The following is a 22,790-nucleotide window of genomic DNA, read 5'->3' as shown; positions in this document are numbered from 1 at the left end:
CTGCTTTATCTCTAGACACCTGGCCTGTGGTGGAGCTGCACAACATCTGCTGAATGAAGAGCTCTGGGGAAAAAAGAGGCCTAGTGCAATACTGTCCAAAGAAAGTGCCGCCGTGATGGACACGTTCCACGTCTGTCCCCTGTGGGTAGGGGCAACACAGCTCCAGTGACCTGCCTCAGGCCCCAGAAGGACGGTGAGGTGGAGCGCACTGACTCTCTACCTGGCACCAACCAGAGGCCCGACTCCCAAATCATCACTCTCTGCACTACTCAGGGATTTTAGGAGCCACAGGACTGACGGTTCTGCCAGGCTCGTGTGTGCCTAGAGCTGCAGTTTTACTTCTCGGCTCAGGACTCAGAAATAAGAGCCCCTGAGAGAGGAGAGAGCACACCTCTCATGCCAGAGTCTAGGCATGAACCCAGCCTTCCCCTGTGTACACGTAACTGACACCTCCACTGTCAAGGTCAGCCTTTTCCACTAATCCTCATGGGGCAGGGGATTACGGCTCAGAACAGCCAACATCCAGGGCTTTGCCCAGTTATCAGCCTAGGCTACTGCTGTTTCAGAAACAGGTCTGACAGCCAAATGACAATTGTGTAGCAACACACACTCTTTTTTAAAGTATAAGACCTATTAGATCAGAAGATGTACCAAAATTCCAAGCCCATTTTCTCTACATCCCTGAAGGTGCTTGATTAAGACCAACAGTCCCAACTAAAACAGCTGTGTCTGCCCTGCACCACTAGCCATGGCTCCTTCCTCTCCAGGCTGACAAATCCTTTACTAGAGGCTGGGCCAAGCAAGGAAGCTGCAGAAAGGACTCTGCTAAAGGTAAATAGTAGGCAGAGCCCTTGGCTGAGGACCTGGCTCGGAGAACAGCCAGCAGCAGTGTTACTACCCCTGATTAATAATTCAGACTCAAGGGCAAACTGCTCTTCCCTGGGAGCCTGTGAGAAGAGTCTCTGCAGTAAGCCAGTGGTGGCCTCTGGTTCAGCTAAAACCACTATGCTCTCACTGTACAACGGGCCACTGACAAAGGTAAAGCTGGTGACCAAATGTGAGTGCACTGCACACGCTCCTCTAGGTACTCTGCTCTTTTTTGCTCATTTCCTTCTTATAACAAAGTGGGGGGAAGGGTATCATGATCAGACCAGGAAAGCAAAGCAAAGGTAGCTGGCCAAGGTCACACAGTGGCACCAGTTAGAGTCACAGCTCTGACTCAAGGCCAGCCTGAGACCTCCTCCTAACCTCTCCTGTACACTTCCCTTGATCCAAAGAGAAGTTGTTTCTGTCCAGGGCTAGCACAGGAATTGGCAGGCTCCATAGCTTTAGAAAGCAGAAAACAGGAATTCGGAGAACAGTATAAAACCCGACAGTTCAGATTCCTCTGGATCCCCAGAAAATCAATCTAATTGGACCAAATTAGATCACACCCCCTAAAAAGGTCTTCATGCACCACAGCTAGCTTCCTAAACCTTCTCCACCTTTGGCTAGTGGTTCCCTGTGCTCACCGTCAGCCAGGGCTGGCACAACCGCCAGTCACTCTCTCTACTCTCAATCACAGGTTATTTGACAGCAAGAAGCACCCTCTGTGATGCAGAGGTCACCGAGTAGCAGCCCACGGGCTCAGTCTAGCCCCGAGATGTTCCTTTGGATCTAAATGTATTTTAAAATTTTAAACTGGTTTGTAACATGTAAAACTGGAATGTTTCACATAAAAATCTGTATTTTCAGCTTCTCTTGAGAAAAAGCAGACAATTGGCAAAAGTTGGCTGGAACCCCATGGATGGAGCATGACCTCCCCAGAGAGCCAGCTGCCACACCTCATGCTCTCAGCACGGAGGCAGATCGGGGATGTGGACCCTCTGCCAGCTCCCCTTGCTTCCTTCTATTACCTGTCTGGTCTCGCTGGTGTCTGAATTTGCATGCCTTGATCTGATGATGTCTGGTGTTTCATCATGGCCTTATCACCCAACTGTTTCTGCCAGACATCTGGCTCTTGTCCCCTCGACTGTGCTCTAACAATCCTCCCCTGTGTTTTGACAGACTACCTCCTCGAATTCTCTTTCCTTGGCTTTCAAGACTTGACCCAAATCTTTTCAGGAAGGTGGAAGGTACATTATTTCTGTTTCACTTCAGTATGAGGCTCCTCCGACCCCTCGCAACTCTGACCTATGGACAATCTCACTGCAAAGCAGACTTCTGTCCTTCTCTCCTTACTTTCCTTGAAGACAGATCCCGCCAGGCCTCACCAATACACACCTACATATTCACCTTCCACATCTGTGTTCCATCCTGACATTACTCCAGGGTTCCTCGACGGTCTCAGCATCATCTCTGATTCATCACACTCAAAACAGAACCAAGTCCTCTTGCTCCAAGACCCAGCCCTACTCCTGACTCTTCTGCTCTTGAGAAGGGCATCACCATTTCCCAGGCAAACACCTGAAATCCTTTCCCATTCCCTTTCCTCACTCAAACCTATGTATCCGGTTGCTAAATCTTATGAGCCCTTCCTCTTAAGTGCCTCTCAGGCAGTTCTTTTCAGCATTTGCTATCAAGATAGCTCTCGATAAATGCACACCTGGGTTTAACTTTCCAACTGGCTTTAGCCTTTCTTCTCTGGCCTCCACCACTGCTAACACACAGCCACACTGCTAACACGCTGCCACACTGACACCCAGCTCAGACACGTTCATGGCCCCCTGATTCCATGACAGTAACTACTGCTTTAGTAGACCTCAAGGCCCTCCACAATCCAGGGACAACCCACTTTTATCTCTCTGCTCTCTCCCCTGTCCCCTACCTATAATGAGAATATCCACACCAACATCAAGCCCCATGTGGGCTATGCCCTTTGTCTCTGGAATGACTTCCCCTCTTTCTTCCTAAGCCCCGTCCAGTGCCAGCCCTTGCAGGCTGGCCGAGGTGGACTGTTCTCCTGCCTTGACCGCCTGGTTGAATGCGACACCTTTCGCTGACTTTTGCGCGTATTTCACGCCTGTGCATCCAGGCTGTGTCCCTCCCCTGGTCTGCAGGACGCTTTAGGGCAGCACTTAGCATGGGTCTCTGTGTCCACTCAGTGAGCTGAGGCACACTGTGGAGCTCAACTCTGCCACAGACAGAAGGAAGTCACTAATCCCAGAAGCTGCAGAAATAAAACAAACCTTCTCATCCTTTGGGGGCCGACCCCGTTTCCGGGGACTCTGCTCTTGGGCTCTTTTCAGAGGGGACTTGGAGCCTCTCTCTGAAGAGCCTGAAGACACCCTCTTCTTTCCTTCTCCCATGTTCTTCTTCACCTTCCCTTCAGACAGGCTAAGCTTCCGCTTCTCATCACCTGAGTTTGGCCTACTTCTCTCCTCACTGGAATTACGCCGATTCTTGTCATCAGCAGAATTGTGGGACGATGTCTGAAAGTTTAATAATAATCATGATAGCCACCCAAGCAGCCACTGCCATCACCACTGCCATTTACACCAGCCACACCTTATGAGAAGCACTTTACATGGGCTATCCGCACAACTATCCTACGAAATAGATTCTGCTATTGCTCCCATTGATATTTGGAGAAGCAGATAAAAAAATCGTATCACTTGCCTATAGTCCCAAAGCTAAGCGGGATTTACACCCAGGCAGTGGATATATCCTAGAAGCTAAGCCCTAATCTTTAGGATATAAAAGAAGAGAGAAATGGCTTAAAATACTTAAAAGCTGAGATTCTTCTCCTGAGTCCAAGTGACTTTCCTAAAAGCAGCAATCTATTTCAGAAAACTCAGCCGCATGCATGGAGTTTCAAGGTGATTGGCAAAACAAGGATACCTTAGAAACAAAGTGGTGTTCTCTCCACTGGCGTTTCGTAAGAATAGAGCTTTGGGTTTGGGCAACAGTTCATCTGTCAGTTACTATGCCAAAACAACCAGTCTGATGTTGGCATAAAGCGAGAATCAGTCTCTCACCTGGTCTTTCCCTTTGGCTCTCCGGAGGAACTCTTCAACGGCATCCACAGCTTGCTGGAACCGTTTTCCCTTGTTAATCTTTATCATTTCCTCCTTGTGCGCATGGTATGGCTTTAGCTGTTCCACTTTGATCCAGGCACTAGCAGAAAACACACACAGAAAGCATATGATCCACAATGCCTATGCCAGAAAGTATCAAATACCTCATCTCAACAGAATGCAGATATCAGTTTGGTTTAACTGGACTTTGAAACAGGCCTGCCATTTTTTTTTTTAAAACAAGTTATCGACCACCCCAAACTCTTGGGGTGTTATAAAAGCAAGTTTCCTGAAACAAGTCAAGCACAACCACCACCACAAACAAAACCAGAACATCCTCCACACAAAACTGCAGGTTATTTATGTGCACTCTTGTTCACCAGCCTACCACACTGCACCACACACTGCCTGCCACTGGTGGAGGGCAGAGGTGGCCCGGAGATGTTCTTCCATTCTCATCACAGAGCATCAGGAAGCAATATCAACCACAGCGACATCACCACCCAGTCGACACTCACACCAGAACGACAACCTGCCCATCAGCTGAGAATCAGCGATGCTCCCAAGGCTAAAGAAATGCAGCATCTGGAATTTGCTGCTCTTACAGGTACCTGTTCATAAATGACAGTGTCCATGGCTGCTAAACCACACAAAATGTGTGACATGTGATTTGGAATGAGGGCAGCATTCGTAACAAGAGGTCTTTAGAGACCAGATTTTGCTCGTGATTAAAGGCAGAACATACCCTTATGATATTTAATTTTTAATTCCCACCATCAACATAAAGCACATGAAAGTAAAAAAGCCATCTATCGTCACTTCTGGAATATCTAGCCTGCCACACTAACCTGAACAAATCTGTCCCGGCTGGCTTTCCTGTGGTTTCCCTAGATGACATTCAGCTTCCAAGCACAAAGGAAATGATTTTTATGGGCTTGGCGAGGTAATAGTAACTTAAATGTTTCTTCTGTGTAATGCTCATAGGTTTCATGGTATAACCTTCTGAAAAAGTAGGTTGGGTTAAGGAGAAACTGAGCTATCACTCTGACTTAGGGGCCTCTCCTTTACCGAAAGCTAGAGAATATTCACTAGCAACAGTAAAAGGGCTACCTCTGTACATAAAAATAGTGTGACCAACACACCAACAGCCACCTATGCTTTGAGGGTCATGTTAATAACTGTGACAATAGACCTGTACAAACACAATAGCTGTCGGGCCATCAGCCTGCAAATATGGCAGCAAATCAGGACTAAGCAGGATATCTATGGCCAAACCCACAGAAAATGGAATGATAAACAAGGACTCAGACACGGTTTTGCTGTATAGAGCTCCAACCAGGTGAGATAAGCAGATACCTTCCAGTGACCAACTCAACTTAAAGTCTGAAAGTTGACATGATAGAGCCAATTGGTCTAAACTATGGGGAGGAAAAATGGAATTAAATTTTGCCCTTACTTTACCTAGCAAATAAACCACTGAATAGACCCTCCTGCTTCTCCCCTCCTTTTAGGGTTTCTAAGGATAGAGCAGATGCAAAGCCAGACAAGCCCTGAAAAGCAGGTTAAACTGTCATACTGAGATGACACAAGTGTCAGTGATAAGCTTAAAGAGCCTCTGTGCTCTGGACATGCCTCTTCCTTCTCCAAGCCTCAGGTCAGAAGCTGAGACCTACACAAGTTCCAATGTAAGACCAATGGGGTGGTTTTTATGGAGCCCCTTGAGATAAGACAGTATGCTCCAGGCATCCTAATCCCTGCCTCCCCCTACCCCGCATGAACCTCCAATTCACAGAAATGGAGAGGTAAGGACATCTGGAGGAAGCACCAATAACCTATGCCTATTTTTTTCATTGAAGCATTTTAAGTGGATTACTGATTTCTGCCAGAATGGTATGGTGAAAATTCCATTCATCCTGAAGACTGGCATTTGAACACTAAAATGAAAATTTCCTGACCATTTTTGAAAGTGAAAATGGTTTGCTAAATGAATGGAGAGTATAAACATGACTTCAAGAAAATAAATGCAAGAAATATTAATCTAGTTAAGAAATTAGTCTGTTGTTGAAGTGTTGTGTCCCATCAGAGAAACCGTAAATAAAACTGCAGCTCACCCGAGCCCTACGAGGATTACCTCTTGAAAGCAAGCCAAATTGAAATCACTTTAGTCATCTGAATAGAGTTTTTTCTCTAAAGGCTGTATTGCAAAACCCTCTCTCCTTAAAGAGTATGCTTTTCAGCTGGAACTTCAATAATGTGCCATTCTCCAATACACCGAGGCCCATCAGCTGGGCTTGGCATGCAACTGGTGCTCAAGAAATAATCACTGAGGAAATGATGCCTTTCTGGCACATTCAGAGGGGCTGAAACGCTGGCCTCTTGGTTAAATGTTGTCAGGCTTTGGTGGCCCTTTGTGGTTGTTGCTGTTGTCTGTACGTATTTGTTTATTATTATTTTTCATGTTTATTTATTTTTGAGAGAGGGAGGGGAAGGGCAGAGAGAGGGGAGAGAGAATCTCAAGCAGGTTCTGTGCTTTCAGCATCGAGCCTGATGTGGGCCTCAAACTCATGAACCGCAAGATCATGACCTGAGCCAAAATCAAGAGTTGGAGGCTTAACTGACTGAGCCACCCAGGTGCCCGTTTATTTTTAAGAGACTTCTGTTTCTGTGACATAAGCTATGACTTGTGATTTCTTTCCCATCATCCTCCCAATGCCTAGATGGAGCAGGACCTTTTCTGCCTGATTTGCTTATAGGCTGGAAGTCAGAAAAATCAAGCTTAGTCAAGTGGTGTGTCAAGTACAGGCCTTCGCTTTTTATATACAAAGAAGTTAATTACGTTGTTTGTAGGGCAATCAGTGAGGTCATTACTAAGAACAAAACAGAAAGTCTCTTAAGACACGCAGCTAAGTGGAAAAACCAAGGGGCACAGCACTGTGTGTAGTATGCTATCACTTATGTAAAAATAAGGAAAAAGGAATCTGTAACCTCTTGATTCTGCACACAGTACTTCTGGAGGGACATGCCATAAGAAACTACTATAACTGGATGCTCACAGGCTGATAACTGGGTGGCTGAGGGATGGAGATGAATGGAACCCTTTCACAGTTTATAGCTCGATTTTGCGGGGGAACCATAAACATGTATTATCTTTTTTTTTTAAGTTTATTTATTTTGATGGAGAGAGAGAATCCCAAGCAGGCTCTGCACCAGCAGCACAGAGCCCGACACGGGGCTTGAACTCAGGAACTGTGACAGCATGACCTGAGCCGAAACCAAAAGTCAGACACATAACAGACTTAGCCACCCAGTCTCCCTAATCATGTATTACCTTAAAAAAACAAATCAATAATAAAGGTCACTACTATAAAATATTGGCTACTTTACTCAGGGGGTTTCCCCCACAATTTCCTTGTTTGTAGGTTTGCTCAGGTAGGTAGCTACTGCCTGGTTGCAGGTGTAACTGTCACTGTACCTGTACCACGGCCAGGAGCAGCAAACTTACCCTGGTATCTGATACGCCTCCTATAAATTCTTTTCATTTGCAAATATAAACCTTCCACTACAAGCCACCCTCAGATTACACGCTCCATTGAAAATGAATTTAAACACCTCACGTTTTCAAAAACTTCTGTAATTCTGACCTGCTTTACTCTTAAGTTAAAACCACATCATGTAGATATCACATTAAACATGTTGCTCTAGGACCAATCTCCAAAACTCTCACATATGTGTCTCAGACTTTGCAAGACACGATGACTTGGGTGGGAGTAGGGGTGGAGAGAGAGAACAGGTACATGGTGAGCACAGTCCAAATTGAGAACAAAGATGGGGTCAGAAGACGTGGGTCTGCTTCTCCATCTGGTTGGGTGTGTAGTACCGAAAAACCAGTTCTGTGCTTTCCCCCCAAACACCTTACGCCAATGAAAGAGGCTGAGGGTGACTGGTAGCTGTTACAGGTCCAAGCCTAAGTTGTTCCGAAATCACAAAGAAAGCAAACAAACAAACAAACAAAAAAAAAACCCACAAAGAAAGTTACAGCTCCTCAGTTAATTTCAAGTAACGCTTATCATACAAACATCAACAAAGACTTGCAGATAAGACAGACTTAGAAGATTCTGTTTTCAAACCTTGACAACATTCCCAAATGCTAGATGAGGCTTTCAAGCTGCGCTGCCCATGCCAGTATGGCCAGATGCTTCTTTTGTGCCAGACTCTTTAATTCTGGTGCATGACACCTGCTCCTGGAGTCGACTGTCTCAGCCACGAAGGGAGTCACCTGCAGGATGGATGCTGGTGCTGGGAGAGGAAAATCTACTCAATGCTCTCTAGGATAGGGACTGTCCAGCCCTGGCAGAGGGACAGTGCCGGCTCAGTCCAAGTGATACCCGGAGCAGAGCACTCACTATCCTCTTGGCTCCGTTCTCCAACTATGACACAGTGTTGGATGTAGGGAAAGTGGACCAATCAGGTGCCAGGCGAAAAGAAAAAGGGATGCTCAGATAGTTCCAATATGCTACGCTTTTAATGACCAGCTATGGGTTTTTCTCCAAAACTTACTTTCATACGCACACACTTCATACCTTATATCTGGCTTGATGTAAAAAGTACCTCAGGTTGGGATCCTGGACATCTTATCACTTAACTCCACAAATGTCCTGCCTCTCAGTATCTATGTCTGTTAAAAAGAGAGAACCAGAACAAATATCCTATTCATTTCTTGAAAGGGCTGTTGTAGGTTCAGATACGAAAACTGCCACAGAAACTCACAGGTGGTCATTTGGGATCTACCCACTTTTGCTGGCAGTATTCTCCTGAACTGTTTGTTTCTGGGGGTTTTTGAGTACCCACAAACTAAATGAGCTCCCTCCATTCTGCCATCCATGGCGGCTGATGGAATTTTTAAACCCTGAGCTCGGTTTCTATTTTGATGGGCAACCATCTGTCCAGGGTGGGCCTCACAGGCCTGAGACTTCATCTTTGGGAGTGGTCACCTGGTGGAGTTGTCAACGTTAATGCTGAAGGTATTCCTCCTTCTGTATTTCCATGAAACAGAAAGCGACCACAGGTAATTCCCATAGTGGCCATCCAGGCTCAGAGAGCTGAACCTACCATCTTACTAAGTCTTTCCCCTTACAGGGAGGCTGGTCAGGAAGGTCTGGTCCTCTCTTTCTAATGGCATGTCAACACAATTTGTTAGATGTTTTGACAGAAGTAGGGAGAGAGAGAAATTAGTTTTCTAAAAGATTGAAATCTTGGTTTAAGGGGCTACCCTTCTTATTCTTTAATAAAAATCCTCGCTAATATAAAAAAAAAAACCAACAAACAACCTTATCCATGAATATTTTTTCCCATATGTAGTATGTCAGTTTTGAAACTGAACATCGCTGACTGAATCCTATTACTCTTTAGGAATTTAGGAACAGCACCATGGGGTCAGACCCTATACACCGAAGTCAGGCCCAGTAACCAACAGAGTCTCTAGCCCAGGTTGTGCCAGGAGAATATGGACCTCTCCCTGACATCAAGCATTAAAGGTGAGGTAGATAGAGCCCAATTTCTTCTGGAGCCACTTATGGCCCTGCCCTGTACAAAGCAGTTCTCATCTCTAAAAATCCACTCGTACTTCCTGTCTAAACCACTTCTCAAATGTCTGTTTCCAACAGCGCTCCTTATGCATGCCCTAAACACAAGTCACCACAACACTTGTTCTACTCACACTGCCCTTTGTTGAAATGTCTGATGATTGATGAACACAACAGGGTTTACCTCAAGGCCATTCATCATTTGATCAATTCTGATTGTGCTCTTTTTCAGACTTTGCTTTTTCGAATTAAAGAATCCTACTCTTTGATCTGATTTGGTCCCCTTTTCTGATCTTGATGAGATCCATCAGATCCCTTTGGGAGCATGGACTGCACTGCACACAGTACTCCTGGCAAGGCAAACTTACTGTTTTGTGCTCGAAGCCTTTTGACCAAAAGAAGAGACCTGGCTGAAGTCCTTAGGAATTTCCAACTCTTAGATGCCTTTCTTTTCAAATAGATTCTCTCTCAGTTAAGTTTCCCTTACTTAAAGCCACCCACTTTTTACCAGCTTGTCTCTTGTAACACATCTCTACCCTGACCTGAAGCTTACTAAACACTTGCCGTATGCCAAACCACACTATGAGCAAGTGCCGCTCCTTCTCCTTCGTGACTGCAAGGTAGGTAGCATCACCCCCACGTGTGGGCAAGGACACAAAGGCTTGGAAAGGTGAAAACAGCTTGCCCAAATTGTAGGGCACGTACAACTGGCATGTGAAGGCAGAGTAGGCCAGCATCAAATCCAAACTCCAAATACTCTCCCCAAAGTAATTCCCTGGTACCCAATGGTCTGGACACTTCACCTTCAGATAACGTAAAGACACTAAATAACATTTGCTGATCACTGATCACTAAGAACCCTTCTCCCTTCAAAAGTGCTTGGAGATCCTTACCCTTTGTTTCCTTTCATTGTCAACTGTCTGGCCACAAAAAGGTAACATGTTAGCCTGTGGTAACATAGTTTTTAAATAACATTTTGAAAAATAACAACAAAAAAAATTTATTTTGAGATAGAGGCTCACAGAAAGAGAGGGAGACAATCCCAAGCAGGCTCCACACTGTCAGCACAGAGCCCAACACAGGGCTTGAACTCACAAACTGTGACATCATGACCTGAGCCGAAATCAAGAGTCAGATGCCTAACTGCCTGATCCACCCAGGTATCCCTTTTACGCGAATTCTACCAAGGGAGTCTGAAAAGCTTAAAGATATTATAGCTAACAGTTGCCCCAAATCCACTTGCTCATGAATCCCCTCAAAACACTTTAGTTAGAAATCGTATCATCTCCACCACTACCAACACCGTTAGATTATTTTTGTGTTTGGTAAGTGTATCCTTCTCACTGGCTTCACTTGTATACCTGGTTAAGTGCTGAAATACACTCAACTTCAATTTTCTGTCTTATCTGTAGTATTTGTTATACAGAAATATCAAGTTATTCTTCTGACCTTCCAACATTTTAAAAATTGTAAGAACACAAAGGCTTTCGAGCCTCTTGTAATTTCATCAAGCCCCCACTTTCCATGAGTTTCCACTTTTGTTCCAGACTTGTGTGCATCTTCGTTTAGCTAACCAATTGGACCAACCATACTGCCTCGGTTATTCTCAAGTACCATTCTTCACTCCAGGTGGGGGCCTCCCTCTGCCCACACATCCGATTTAACACCCAGTTGTTCATGGTCTTCCCACTGCCTGCAATGCCTGACTTCTTGCCTATTTCAGTTCTATCCATCCTCCATAGGTGGATTCTAATCCCATCTCTTCCATCAGCCTTCATTGATTGACCTGCCTGTTCTCCACTACTCTTTCCTTGTTCTAGAACGCTTTAATAATCAATCACCCATATCACTCATTCTGCACGTATTCCCATCTGAAATGTTTATGTCTTGTTACTTAAGTTCCTGAAAAGCAAGCGCCACAACATTCACTTTTCTCCAGAAGTTCCCTTCGGTGTCAGAAACTCAAATTTGCTAAGAGAACAATTAGCACTTGTTTTATGCATCAGGACAATCTTTCTCATCAACTCAATAGCATTACCAGAACATTCCTGCTTGCAGAGTGTCTCTGGCTCTCACAGCTCTGGGCCAGTGACTCCCTTAAAATATTGTCATCAAAAGGTTGTTAAGTTGTTTTGTGACAGAAAACAGGGGCTGAATATATGGGTAGATCTGCATGGTGAAGGTATACATACCATTTAAACTCTCAACTGGGATAAGCACCCAGCATATAAACTCCAGAAAGAGTAACACTTTATAAGAGATTTTGCTATAGAATATCATATATTGCTTTGTAGGAATGTATATTTTAACCACTGGTATTAGATTCCTTAGGTCATACACACACACACACACATACACACACACACACACACACACACATTTCAAAGCCAAAGCTAAACTTTTCTCTAAGAATCTTAAGTGGAAATTCAGCTACTTAAATCAAACCATCTAGCTAAATCCAGGTAATCAGACCCATGTAATAATGAGAAAGCTAAATCACTGGAAACTCAAGTTCCATTTTCCCCCTCCCTGATAGACCTCTACTGCCTATCAAAGAATCTCAAAAGAATGGTCCTGATTTCAACTCTAGGACAGATCTGGTTGGAAAAGCTCTACTGCTACAATATTAGAGAAAGTCATCTGGTTTTACAAATGAGAACAGAATTAAACAATTACTCCTCTTAGAATAAACAAGATTTTAGTTTCCAGTGTATACCTCATACATGAACCACAATGATAAACAGCCATTAAAAGAGAACCAAAAGTGGCCCTTATAAAAGGAACTGCCTATGGAGTTGGATAAAAAGATGTGAAAAATTATCTTATTGTGATTACCATATTAAGAAGATGGTGAATCCTGTTTCTCACTTGACTGACATTGTTATTGGCCCCAGAACAATTTCTATGAGCTAAGAATAGCACCTTTTATTTAGGTATTTAGGTATGAAGCCAGAACGATATGCCATTCTGACAGACTACAGTAAAAATGAACTAGGGTCCCTAGAATATTCCTGCAAGTAGCTCAGATCCAGGATAATGCCCAAAGGGAAAGTGAAACTCTTGATAAGCACTACTCACTGATCTTCTGTTCCAAAAAACTTCACAAAGAAGCATTTCTTTCCACGCGGTTTCTTCAAGTCTTTGGGTGGATTAACAATCTGGGGAGTAAAAGGGAGGAAAAAAAGGTTTTTCCGTACCTCTAAGTTGGTAAGAAGAAAAATGAAATAAAAGAAAAGGAATATGCTTGAAAAGAACCCAGGGCCTAGTGCATGTCCAAATCTGGCACTTATCTACTGAGATGTATGGAAATGTACAAATATTCTAGGAACTTCTAGAATACATCTACCATGTAGTAGGGTTTGGTAGACAGAAAATCCCTTTCACTGCAATGGCCATGTTTTAAAAGCAGTTAAAACTAACATCAATGTCAACTCCCCCAACCATGTGACCCTTAAATCACTGAAGAAATGCAGAGAACGTTCTTAAAAACACTTCTGTGAAGTAATAACGTCAAGTGATGATTACACTCCTCACGGTGAGCATCGGGTATAGAATTGTTGAATCAATACCTCGTACACCTGAAACTATTGTAACGTTGTGTATCAATTATGCTTCAAAAAATAAAAATAAAAAAACCTGTGTAGGAAGAGTTGAGACAGGTAATAATGACAATGAAGGACAACTGAGCCAATGAATATGCCATATTGCAAAGAGATAGTCTAAAGACATTTCCTGGGCTCCTAGCAAGAATATAAAAACAGAACATTTGGAAAGCTATGACGGATCGCCTCATGCAAAATCTGGAATGCCAACTTCTGCAAAGAGGCACTGGAGCAGCACATATGGTAACATGGAAAGAAGATTTAAACTTAGTTGGGACAAAAATACTTTGACTTTTCACTAACCTACATTTAGATTTCTCTCTTCCTGGAGAATTTATTTTCTTCTCCTTTTGTTACATTTAAGTGTAAAGCTAAATTCAAATTAAAACTGATTTCCAGGATTAAAAAACTTCACCAAAACCATCTCTGATTCAAGAGATAAGCATTTACTGCAGATTAAATAACCTGGTTTATATTATATTGCCTTTTCTAAACAATCTGAGAGTAGGAAGAGAAAAACTCTGAGTGTTGATTTAAATAAGTCCAGTTCAGGGATGCCTGGGTGACTCAGTCAGAAGAGCATGGGACTCTTGATCTCTGGGTGGTGAGTTCCAGCCTCAGATTGGGTGCAGACATTACGTGAACAAGTAAATAAGTAAATAAATATTTTTCCCCCCAAAGTAGGTCCAGTTTAACTAAATGCCAAAATTTGAGGGGAACACATCTTACATTCTCACCTCCACACACCCAACTTCAGATGTCTTCCATTAATAGCAAGACACTCACCTTTCCTGGCCAAGGAGGATACCGGCCGAGTTTCCCCCTAGAGAAAACACAGAGTCAGCATTCGCCCTGGAAAAGCCAGTCCATCTCCTTCAACCCACTCAGCATGAAATTTATTTTCCTAACTCTCCACCTGCACCCTCAAGTGCCAAAACAAAAGCTGGCAAACAGTTCTTAATTTGGCTTCCACAGCTGGGCCCAAGAAGCCCAAACTCTTCAGAAATAGAATGCAAAAGTGCCTAAGATTTGTGCATTCTTTTGGTGACAAGGAACACAGAACAACAAAACCAATCAAGAGTCACTTGTCTAAGAGCCTCCCCATGACGGGGGTTGGGGGGCAGTTTGCTCTGTAAACACAGACTTCCCCTTACAAAGTCTGGTTTAATTCACCGCGAGACCAGCCCGACTTTGACAAATGCTAATGGAAACCTTCCTCTGGGTCGAGAAGAGAGCTACGTCGCTCGAGGGAAGCGGCGACGATCAGTCCTGGTTCGAGCGGTAGTCTGAGACACAGAAGCACACCACGAGAGGCACCCAAGAAGGCACTGGTCACTGCCAAGCCTTCGGTCGTAAAGGAGAAGTCTCCCTTCATTTCTTCACGGGGCAGCGCCAGCAGTCCGGTTTCGACACCCGTGGCCAAGCCGCCCGCACAGGTCGATTCCATCGCAACGGGAGTTTTGACGGGCTTGCCCAGGCGAGATGGCCCCGGTGGCTCCCCGGTTCTCCCGCTTTCCGGGAAGCCTCCGCAAGACCCCAAGAACCCGGTGTCCGCGGGAGCTGTGCGGCGCCGGAGACTCCCTTCACGGTGTCCGCCGGCGTGCAGGTGCGGAGCGAAGCCCTCCCCCGGGCGGCCTTGGAGCTCAGAGCCCGGCCCGCCGTGGCCACTCTCGGCCTCAGTCCCCCGGGGCCGGGCTGCCCCTTCCGCCCGGCGTCGCTCCCAGCGCCGGCACCTCGTCTCGCCCTCTCTCCGCAGCCTGGAGTGCATAGAAAGGCAGCTCCGGGACTGGCCGCGAACCCCGCGCCCAGTGAGGGAGCTCCCCGGCGCACCTCGCTTTACCCTGGCCGCCCGGACTCACCACACCAAATCGCCGAGCCGCAGACTCACAGCCGCCATCTTACCACCCAACCACCGCCGACGCACGGGCCGCCGGGAACATCAGGTCGCCCCGGCGCCGCCCATTGGAGTGCGCCCGGCCACGTGACGGGGACCGGCTGTCAGCGGCCACGCCGCTGCTCTGACGTCACCGCGCCCGTAGGGGTTCATTGGCCGGCCGAACGGCACGTGACCCGGGCGCCGCGGTCTCGGCGCGCCGGAGCCCGGAGACTCCCGGCTCCTTCCCCCTCCCTCCGGCTCGTGACAACGAAGCGCCCGCGGTCTGAAGCGGCGGAGGCGGCGGTGAAGGTGCTGCCGGCCGAGTGCGCGAGGGAGCCGGCCCTGCGGCCCGCCCTGCCCCTGGGCTCCGGCCTCCAGCCCCCTCCCGTCCGCGTTTCCGTTACGGCCGTTAGTCCGGCGCGGGGGCCGGCCGTGTCTCCACTCCGGGAGCTGCCCTGACGGACCTCGGCGCGGCCTGGAAGCCAGCCTCCGCCCGAGCCCGGGGCCCGCACCCGGCGGGCTCTGCGTGGCCTCGCCCGGGAGGGCGGACGGGTCCTTCCGTGCGCGCTTTCTAACGGCCGGCGTCGGAGGAGCGGACCGGAGCCCGCGTCCGCCTCTCAAGTTCTCCCGGGGCGCCCGAGCAGCCCGCCGAGGTCCCGAGTTGCCCGACCGACGTGGAGCCGGCGTCTCTCCGCTTCCTCCGGGGCCGGCGCGGCGGCACGGCCGGCGAGGCTCCCCCGGGCGCGCGAGGACCCAACCATGGGCCGCGGAGCGGGCCGGCCGCCCGCCGGGAAGCATGGCTCGGGGGCCGGCCGCTAGCAGCGCCGCAGCCCGGGCGCCCGGGCCGGCATGAGGACGGCCGCCGGGGGGACGAGTGCGGCCCGTGGGGCCGTAGCCTGCGTCGCGCCGGGGACAAAGGTGCGTGTCTTTGTCGGGACCGGGCTCTCATGTAAGCCTTGTTGTAGTTTGACACTTTTAGAGAAGTTGGGAGTGGCTGTTGTGACAACAGGAAGGCAAATGCTCGCGTAGTTTCAGTATGTGAAAACCAAGTCATTGAATGGGGAACTTGTTCACATCAGTTCAGCACAGGGCCCACACACACATCCCGGGGAAAAAATAAAAATGTTTAGAAAGGTCCCAATCGCAGTTGCAGACTCCGAGTAAGTCTTAAGTGTCTATTTAAGAGTTTTTCTTGAGTCGCCCTCTGCTTGAAAAGGTGGCGGATCCACACGCACCTCCTGTAGGCGTTTTTGTCCTACAGACTTTGGTTTCAAGAGTGTTTTGTTTTTTTGTTTTTTATTGAGTTGGCTTGTCCACAACCTGGTATTTTTTTAGACTTCGGTTTCCCTAAAGTGCCGACAATTAGTTTCAGGAGCTGTCATTTACTGTTTTGTCCTAAGGACAAACCGATAATTGGAAGCACATTTAAGATTCCAGGAAATGATTTCATAAAATTCAACATATGTTCTTAATTTAAAAACTCTCTTAATTTTGAGGAATTGAAGGAGATCTTAATGATTTGATAAAATATCCGAATTTTAAGTCAACATCACATTGGACCTAGAAGTATTCCCGTGAGAGTCAGAACATGGTGAAGAATATATGTTTAATGTTATTCTGGAAGTTTTAGCCAATGCAATAAGACATGAAACAAAAGTAAACACTTCAGAAAGTAGACAAAATTCTTATTTCTGGGGATGATAGGACAGCCTTTTGTGAAGAAAAAAAAAAAAGTTAGGGAAAGCCATTAAAGTAAATGAGTTTAGTAAAGAGACTAAAAAACTAGCAGAAAAAATTAAGTTTTTCTTCACTGATAATCAGTTTGAAAGTACAATAGTTATAAGGATGCATATTAAAAATATATATATTTTCTGAGAACCGAGATGCAACAGTTAGCATTTCTTGGATAATTGCCAGTTGAAGTTTTTTAAGAAGGATGTTTGCGTGTGTACAATATTGTGCTTTTATTTAGATTGATGTTCAACTTGTTAAAGTTGACTATTTAAATACTTAGTTTTTCTTAAGCCTTTTAAGTTTTACTCCCCTGAATTATTCTATTTACAAATTTAAGAATAGAGACGTAAAGAGTATTTGATCCTTGACAGAGTTTCAGTTAAGGTACCAGTTTAACAGATTATATTCCCCTAAACAGTGAATTTTTTACAGTGTTTTAAACTACACTTAAAGTCCATATGTTCTCTCAAGTACTTCAAACTTCTAAAATGGTGAACTTATAAACTTAATAGTAAAATCTTCCCAAAGACCCAACTCTTGTATGTCTGATAGCTGTATAAATCAGTTTTAAATGAACACTTTTAAACTTTTGTTTAAGCATTTCAAATTAAAATTGTAAGTCTAACACTTCAGTCCTTATTATGTCTGATTCTCTTAAATATTTCACATAATTTAGTAACAACTAGCAAGCAGTTGTCATGATTATAAGATATAATCCAAACTCTAACTTCAAAGTGTTAATATGCTATAGGTTTGATTTACTTTAGTCTTATTTCTGTAACTTCTTAGGCCTGCAAAGTCACACAAGTGAGAGAAGCAGTTTTACCATCTAAGTGAATGAAGTTACAGTATGTAAAATGTGGATCATGATAAAGTTACATTTAAAAATTACTGCCTGGGGGCACCTGGGTGGCTCAGTCGGTTAAGTGTCAGACTTCAGCTCAGGTCATGATCTCACTGTGCATAAGTTCGAGCCCCACATCGGGCTCTGTGCTGACAGCATCGAGCCTGCTTTGGATTCTGTGTCTCCCTCTCTCTCTGCCCTTATCCCATTCATGGTGTGTCTGTCTCTCTCTCTCCCTCTTTCCCTCTCTCTCTAACATTAAAAAATTTTTTTTAAATTATTGCCTGGACAGGGACCTGGTTGCCCTTTCCAGAGTTAACTTCCTATATCCCATGTGCTACTTGACAGATTGCCTCCCTATAGTGAGAGTCCAACTGCTTGTGTCAGTGGGGGATCTTTAAGCCTCAGCTTTCAGCTGTGATTTATTTTTACAACCCAGTCCATGATGAATGTCCTGGGAGCCTTGAAAGTTTCTTTTAGGGGATTTCTTTTCAGTATTTTAGTGCACAGTGGTTTTTTGCACTGCAAACCTGTTTTGCTGCTAATCACTTGGCTGTCTACTTAGAATTATTTTAACTTTTTTTTTTTTAAGTTTATTTATGTTGAGAGAGAAAACATGAGCACAAGTGGGGGAGGGGCAGAAAGAGGGAGAGACATCATCGCAAGCAGACTCTGCACCATCAGCACAGAACCTGATGTAGGGCTGGAACTCATGAACTGTGAGATGATAACCTGAGCCGAGATCCAGTTGGACACTTAACCAGCTGAGCTACCCAGGTGCCCCTTAACTCTTCATTTTTGGATATTTTACTCCCTGGTCTTAGAGATCACAATTTTTGGTCATAGTAGAAAGAACAAATGCTGCCTATGGACTAGTATACATTCCTATGTGTGGATGTGTATGATATGTGTAAATTTTCCTGAATTAGTCACTACTTACTCGTTACTGTTAAAATATAGTGAGCTTTTCTTGGGAACTTGTCAAAATGATTCTAAAATTGATCTGAAATAATAAACAGGCTGGAATAGCTAAGTATTATTATTTTTTTTAATATGAAATTATTGTCAAATTGGTTTCCATACAACACCCAGTGCTCATCCCAACAGGTGCCCTCCTCAATACCCATCACCCACCCTCCTCTCCCTCCCACCCCCCATCAACCCTCAGTTTGTTCTCAGTTTCTAACAGTCTCTTATGTTTTGGCTTCCTTCCTCTCTTACCTCTTTTTTTTTTTTTTTCTTCTCCTCCCCCATGGTCTTTTGTTAAGTTTCTCAGGATCCACATAAGAGTGAAAACATATGGTATCTGTCTAAGTATTACTTTTAAAAGAATAATAATAAAGATAAACTTTGGATTGAAGATATTAAAATACACCATAAAATTTTTCACAACAGTGTAGTACTGGTTAAACAATGTCCGGTTTGACTGTACTAATCTAACAGGTTGGATTTCAGTAATAGATCTTAGGATGTCAAATACATTTCTACACACTACATGCCAAATCAGCATTGGAAAGAAAGGTTAGTGATAGATGCTGGGAAGAAGGCAAGTTAGAATTCAACATGTAAAATAAGTTTTTTTTTTATCATACCTCACTCGAATAAAAAACAGTAAATAACATCAGGAAAAAGTATGACAGGCATTATATATCTATGAGATACCGAAACGCTTACAAATCAGTTTTTAAAAATCACAGTTTTGACAGCCATTCCCTTAATGCTGGATATTGAGGTGGTTTTTATCATTTTTCCTAGTCTGCAATGAATATCCTTACTTATTATCATGGTAGAAAGTTCACAGAAAAAAAAAAGTTCATACTAAAGTATGAGTGTGAAAAAGGAAGACATAAGGTTATACAACAAAGTACACACAGAAATCTCTACATATACATGTGTTTACGTACATACATGCACGTATGCATACTTATATATATTTATATAGTATATGATTATATTCTGTAAACCCTTACAATTCTGGGCTTTACAATCTGTTTTGACCGTTCCCAAGCAGCTTTGAAAGTCTTTGGCATGTGATAATTTTTCACTTTGCCAAGGCCCAGTTTTGGGTGGAAGAGGCTGGTGTATTAGGAAATGAGCTGAGCCAGATTTCTCCTGAGACACTTGTTTTTTGCTTATCCCAGAGGAGGCAGTACCTTCTGTGAGCTGTTGAAAACTTTGTCATTGTGAAGATTGGCTTTTAATGAAAGTGTACTGCTGGTGATGAAAGTATGGAGATCTTAAGAAAGAGATTATTCTCAGCCAGAAAAAAAAAATAAGTATTGGATAAATTAAATGAAAAATATTCTATGGTGGTCTTTGCAGTTTTAAGGATTCTTTAAGGCTCTCTCAGCATGGATTCTCTAACAGCAAGGATCCTTTGACTAGGTACAGAAAAAAAGAGTGGAAGGAACTATGCTGAACACTGATTATCTCTGAATGATAGGATTTGGGGTGATTTACATATACATATAAAAATGTTAAATTTAAGATGAATAGTAATTGAAGCAGAGAAAAGCACTAAGTGGTAATTAAGGTCAATTTAACAATGGATTCTTCTTGACAATGAAATTCTTTTAAGCTTAAATCTGTATAGTTGAACAGGAAAAATCATTTTTATCATCTTGGTTTGACCTGGCCCTTCTTTTAATGTTAACAGAAGCCATGCAGTGACACCCGCTAAGACTTGTTGGTAGCCATGTCGGAGCCCCACAGGGTCCAGTTCACCTCTCTCCCAGGTTCTCTGAATCCTGCATTTTTGAAGAAATCCCGGAAAGAGGAGGTTGGGGGAACAGAACAGCATCAGGACTCTGAGCCGGCTGCAGCAGCTGTTCGGATTACACTCACCCTCTTTGAGCCAGATCACAAGCGCTGCCCAGAGTTCTTCTACCCAGAGCTGGTGAAGAACATACGAGGGAAGGTGAAAGGCCTTCAACCCACAGACAAGGTACACCCCAGCAGCCTCAGACTCCATCTGCAGATAGAATGCATGGGACATCCTGTACAAATGGGTCTTCTGGAGGGTGGAAGCAAGACTTGAAAGGCTTTTGCTGGCCCTAGATGACGGCATTCAGCCCCAAGCAGTCACAGGTGTGCTCGTTTTGCCTCTGGGTAAGAAAGGATAGAATTCTTTGTAGAACCATGACTGTTCATTCACCGACTGTTCATTGACTGGAATTTTGTGCTGGACATTTTTCTTTTCAATGAAATCTCACTCTGCCTAGTTAGCATAAGGACAGACCAGAAAAGACACTGATAGCTCATCTCTTCTGAACAGTGATATTCTAGATAGTTTATTTACCTGGATGAATGGGAACCTATTTTTGTGGGAGTTTTTTTTTTTATTGTCATTTTGTTTTATTTGCCAGAATTGGGTTGTAGCCTTCAGGTCTTGTGAGAATCAGTGCGGTTTCTTAAATGTTATTTATTTATTTATTTATATTTATTCATAAATGTTTATTTATTTATTTTGAGAGAGCTAGAGAGTGAGAAGTAGAGGTACAGAGAAAGAGGGAGACAGAGGATCCCAGGCAGGCTCCACACTCACCACAAAACCTAATGTGAGGCTCGAACTTGCAAACCGTGAGATCATGACCTGAGCCGAAATAAAAGCGTTGGAAACTTAACCGACTGAGCCACCCAGGTGCCCCTCTTAAATGTTTTTTAAAAGACCTGTTTATTTTCCTGGCAGATTTGTTTTACTTTTTAGTATGAAACTTCTCAAATAAATACAGAATAGGATAATAATGTAATAAGGCCCATGTACCCATCACCAGCTTTAGCTATTACTAAAGTTTTGATAATTCATTAACATTGTAAAATTTTTTAAAAAGTTTTTACTGAATTATGTATATAAGAAAAATGCATATATGATAAATTCACAGCTTGGTGCATTTTCACAAACTCAACACACCTAAGTAACCAGTACCTGGATTATAAAATGTACCATTTTCCAGGATACCAGAAACCATCCTCCTGCCCTTCCAAAATCCTAGCTAAAATACATGGCCCACTGCCATGATTTCTGACAGCTTAGATCAGTTTTGCATTTAAAAAAAAAAATTAACTTTAACTTATTTTAATGTTTATTTTTTTTTTTTTAAATTTTTTTTTTTTCAACGTTTTTTATTTATTTTTGGGACAGAGTGAGACAGAGCATGAATGGGGGAGGGGCAGAGAGAGAGGGAGACACAGAATCAGAAACAGGCTCCAGGCCCTGGGCCATCAGCCCAGAGCCCGACGCGGGGCTCGAACCCACGGACCGTGAGATCGTGACCTGGCTGAAGTCGGACGCTTAACCGACTGCGCCACCCAGGCGCCCCTTTAATGTTTATTTTTGAGAGAGAGACAGAACGTGAGTGGGGGAGGGGGAGAGAGAGAGAGAGAGGGAGAGAGAATGAGAATCCGAAATAGGCTCCAGGCTTGGAGTTTGATGCGGGGATTGAACGTGGAAATGGTGAGACCATGACCTGAGCTGAAGTCAGACGCCCAACCGACTGAGCCATCCAGGCACCCCAAGTTTATTTATTTTTGAGAGAGAGGGAGTGTGAGCAGGGAAGAGGCAGAGAGGGGGGAGACAGAATCCCAAGAGGCTCCGTACTGTCAGCACAGAGCCTGATGCAGGGCTCACACTCACAAACTGTGAGATCATGACAGCTGAAACTAAGAGTCAGTTGCTTAACTGACTCAGCCGTGCAGGTGCCCTTGGGTGTGCACGTTTTGTATTTTATGTAGATGGATTCCTACAGTGTGAGTAGGAAGTAGGTGAAGATCACAAGCACCTACCCTGGTGCACTGTGCTAGGCTCTGAGGCAAGGGTTAGTGGGGTCCCGCACTTGGAGTATTTTGATCTCTAGAGTGGCTTTTAGTGAAATAAGGATTAGCCTAGTACCTGGCTCACAGGGTGTTTGAGGTTAGAATGAGATCATGTAGGCAAAATTTCTAGCAGCAGAACTTAGTGGCCAGTGCTCCTTCAGTCTGATTCACTGTTGTGTTGTTTGGGTTGGATGCCTTTGGTTAGGAGCATTGTCTACTTTCTTTGCTCAGATAAAAATGTGTTTCCTTGATTAAGATCAGCTTCCATTAGCTGAATGAAGCCAGTAAGTTTGTGCCAAAGGTCAACCTTTCATATTTGGGCTAGTGGGCAAGATGAGGAAAAGT

The 22,790-nt window shown here is 44.4% G+C and overlaps 2 protein-coding genes across 10 annotated transcripts in view; one reads left to right on the top strand and one right to left on the bottom strand.

Annotated features, from left to right (window-relative positions):
- GLYR1 (glyoxylate reductase 1 homolog) overlaps positions 1–15,109 on the bottom strand; it is a 33,295-nt gene extending 18,186 nt beyond the window's left edge. For all 3 annotated transcript variants that reach the window (XM_047087426.1, XM_047087427.1, XM_047087428.1), the window contains exons 1-5: positions 15,039–15,109; positions 13,966–14,002; positions 12,656–12,735; positions 3,957–4,095; positions 3,168–3,410 (exon numbers count right to left, since the gene is read on the bottom strand). In XM_047087426.1, coding sequence (XP_046943382.1) covers positions 3,168–3,410; positions 3,957–4,095; positions 12,656–12,735; positions 13,966–14,002; positions 15,039–15,076 — 537 coding nt within the window. In that variant the 5' untranslated portion in view covers positions 15,077–15,109. The remainder of the gene's footprint in view (positions 1–3,167; positions 3,411–3,956; positions 4,096–12,655; positions 12,736–13,965; positions 14,003–15,038) is intronic.
- Positions 15,110–15,885: 776 nt separating this feature from the next.
- UBN1 (ubinuclein 1) overlaps positions 15,886–22,790 on the top strand; it is a 38,928-nt gene continuing 32,023 nt past the window's right edge. For all 7 annotated transcript variants that reach the window (XM_047087419.1, XM_047087425.1, XM_047087422.1 and 4 more), the window contains exons 1-2: positions 15,886–15,973; positions 20,290–20,577. In XM_047087419.1, the coding sequence (XP_046943375.1) occupies positions 20,329–20,577 (249 nt within the window). In that variant the 5' untranslated portion in view covers positions 15,886–15,973; positions 20,290–20,328. The remainder of the gene's footprint in view (positions 15,974–20,289; positions 20,578–22,790) is intronic.

The sequence above is a fragment of the Lynx rufus genome, unplaced genomic scaffold, assembly GCF_022079265.1.
Source record: "Lynx rufus isolate CCGP_SWC_20201006 ecotype Redwood Valley unplaced genomic scaffold, mLynRuf1.p SCAF_23, whole genome shotgun sequence".
NCBI lineage: Eukaryota > Metazoa > Chordata > Mammalia > Carnivora > Felidae > Lynx > Lynx rufus.
This window is presented reverse-complemented; position numbering and strand designations above follow the sequence as displayed.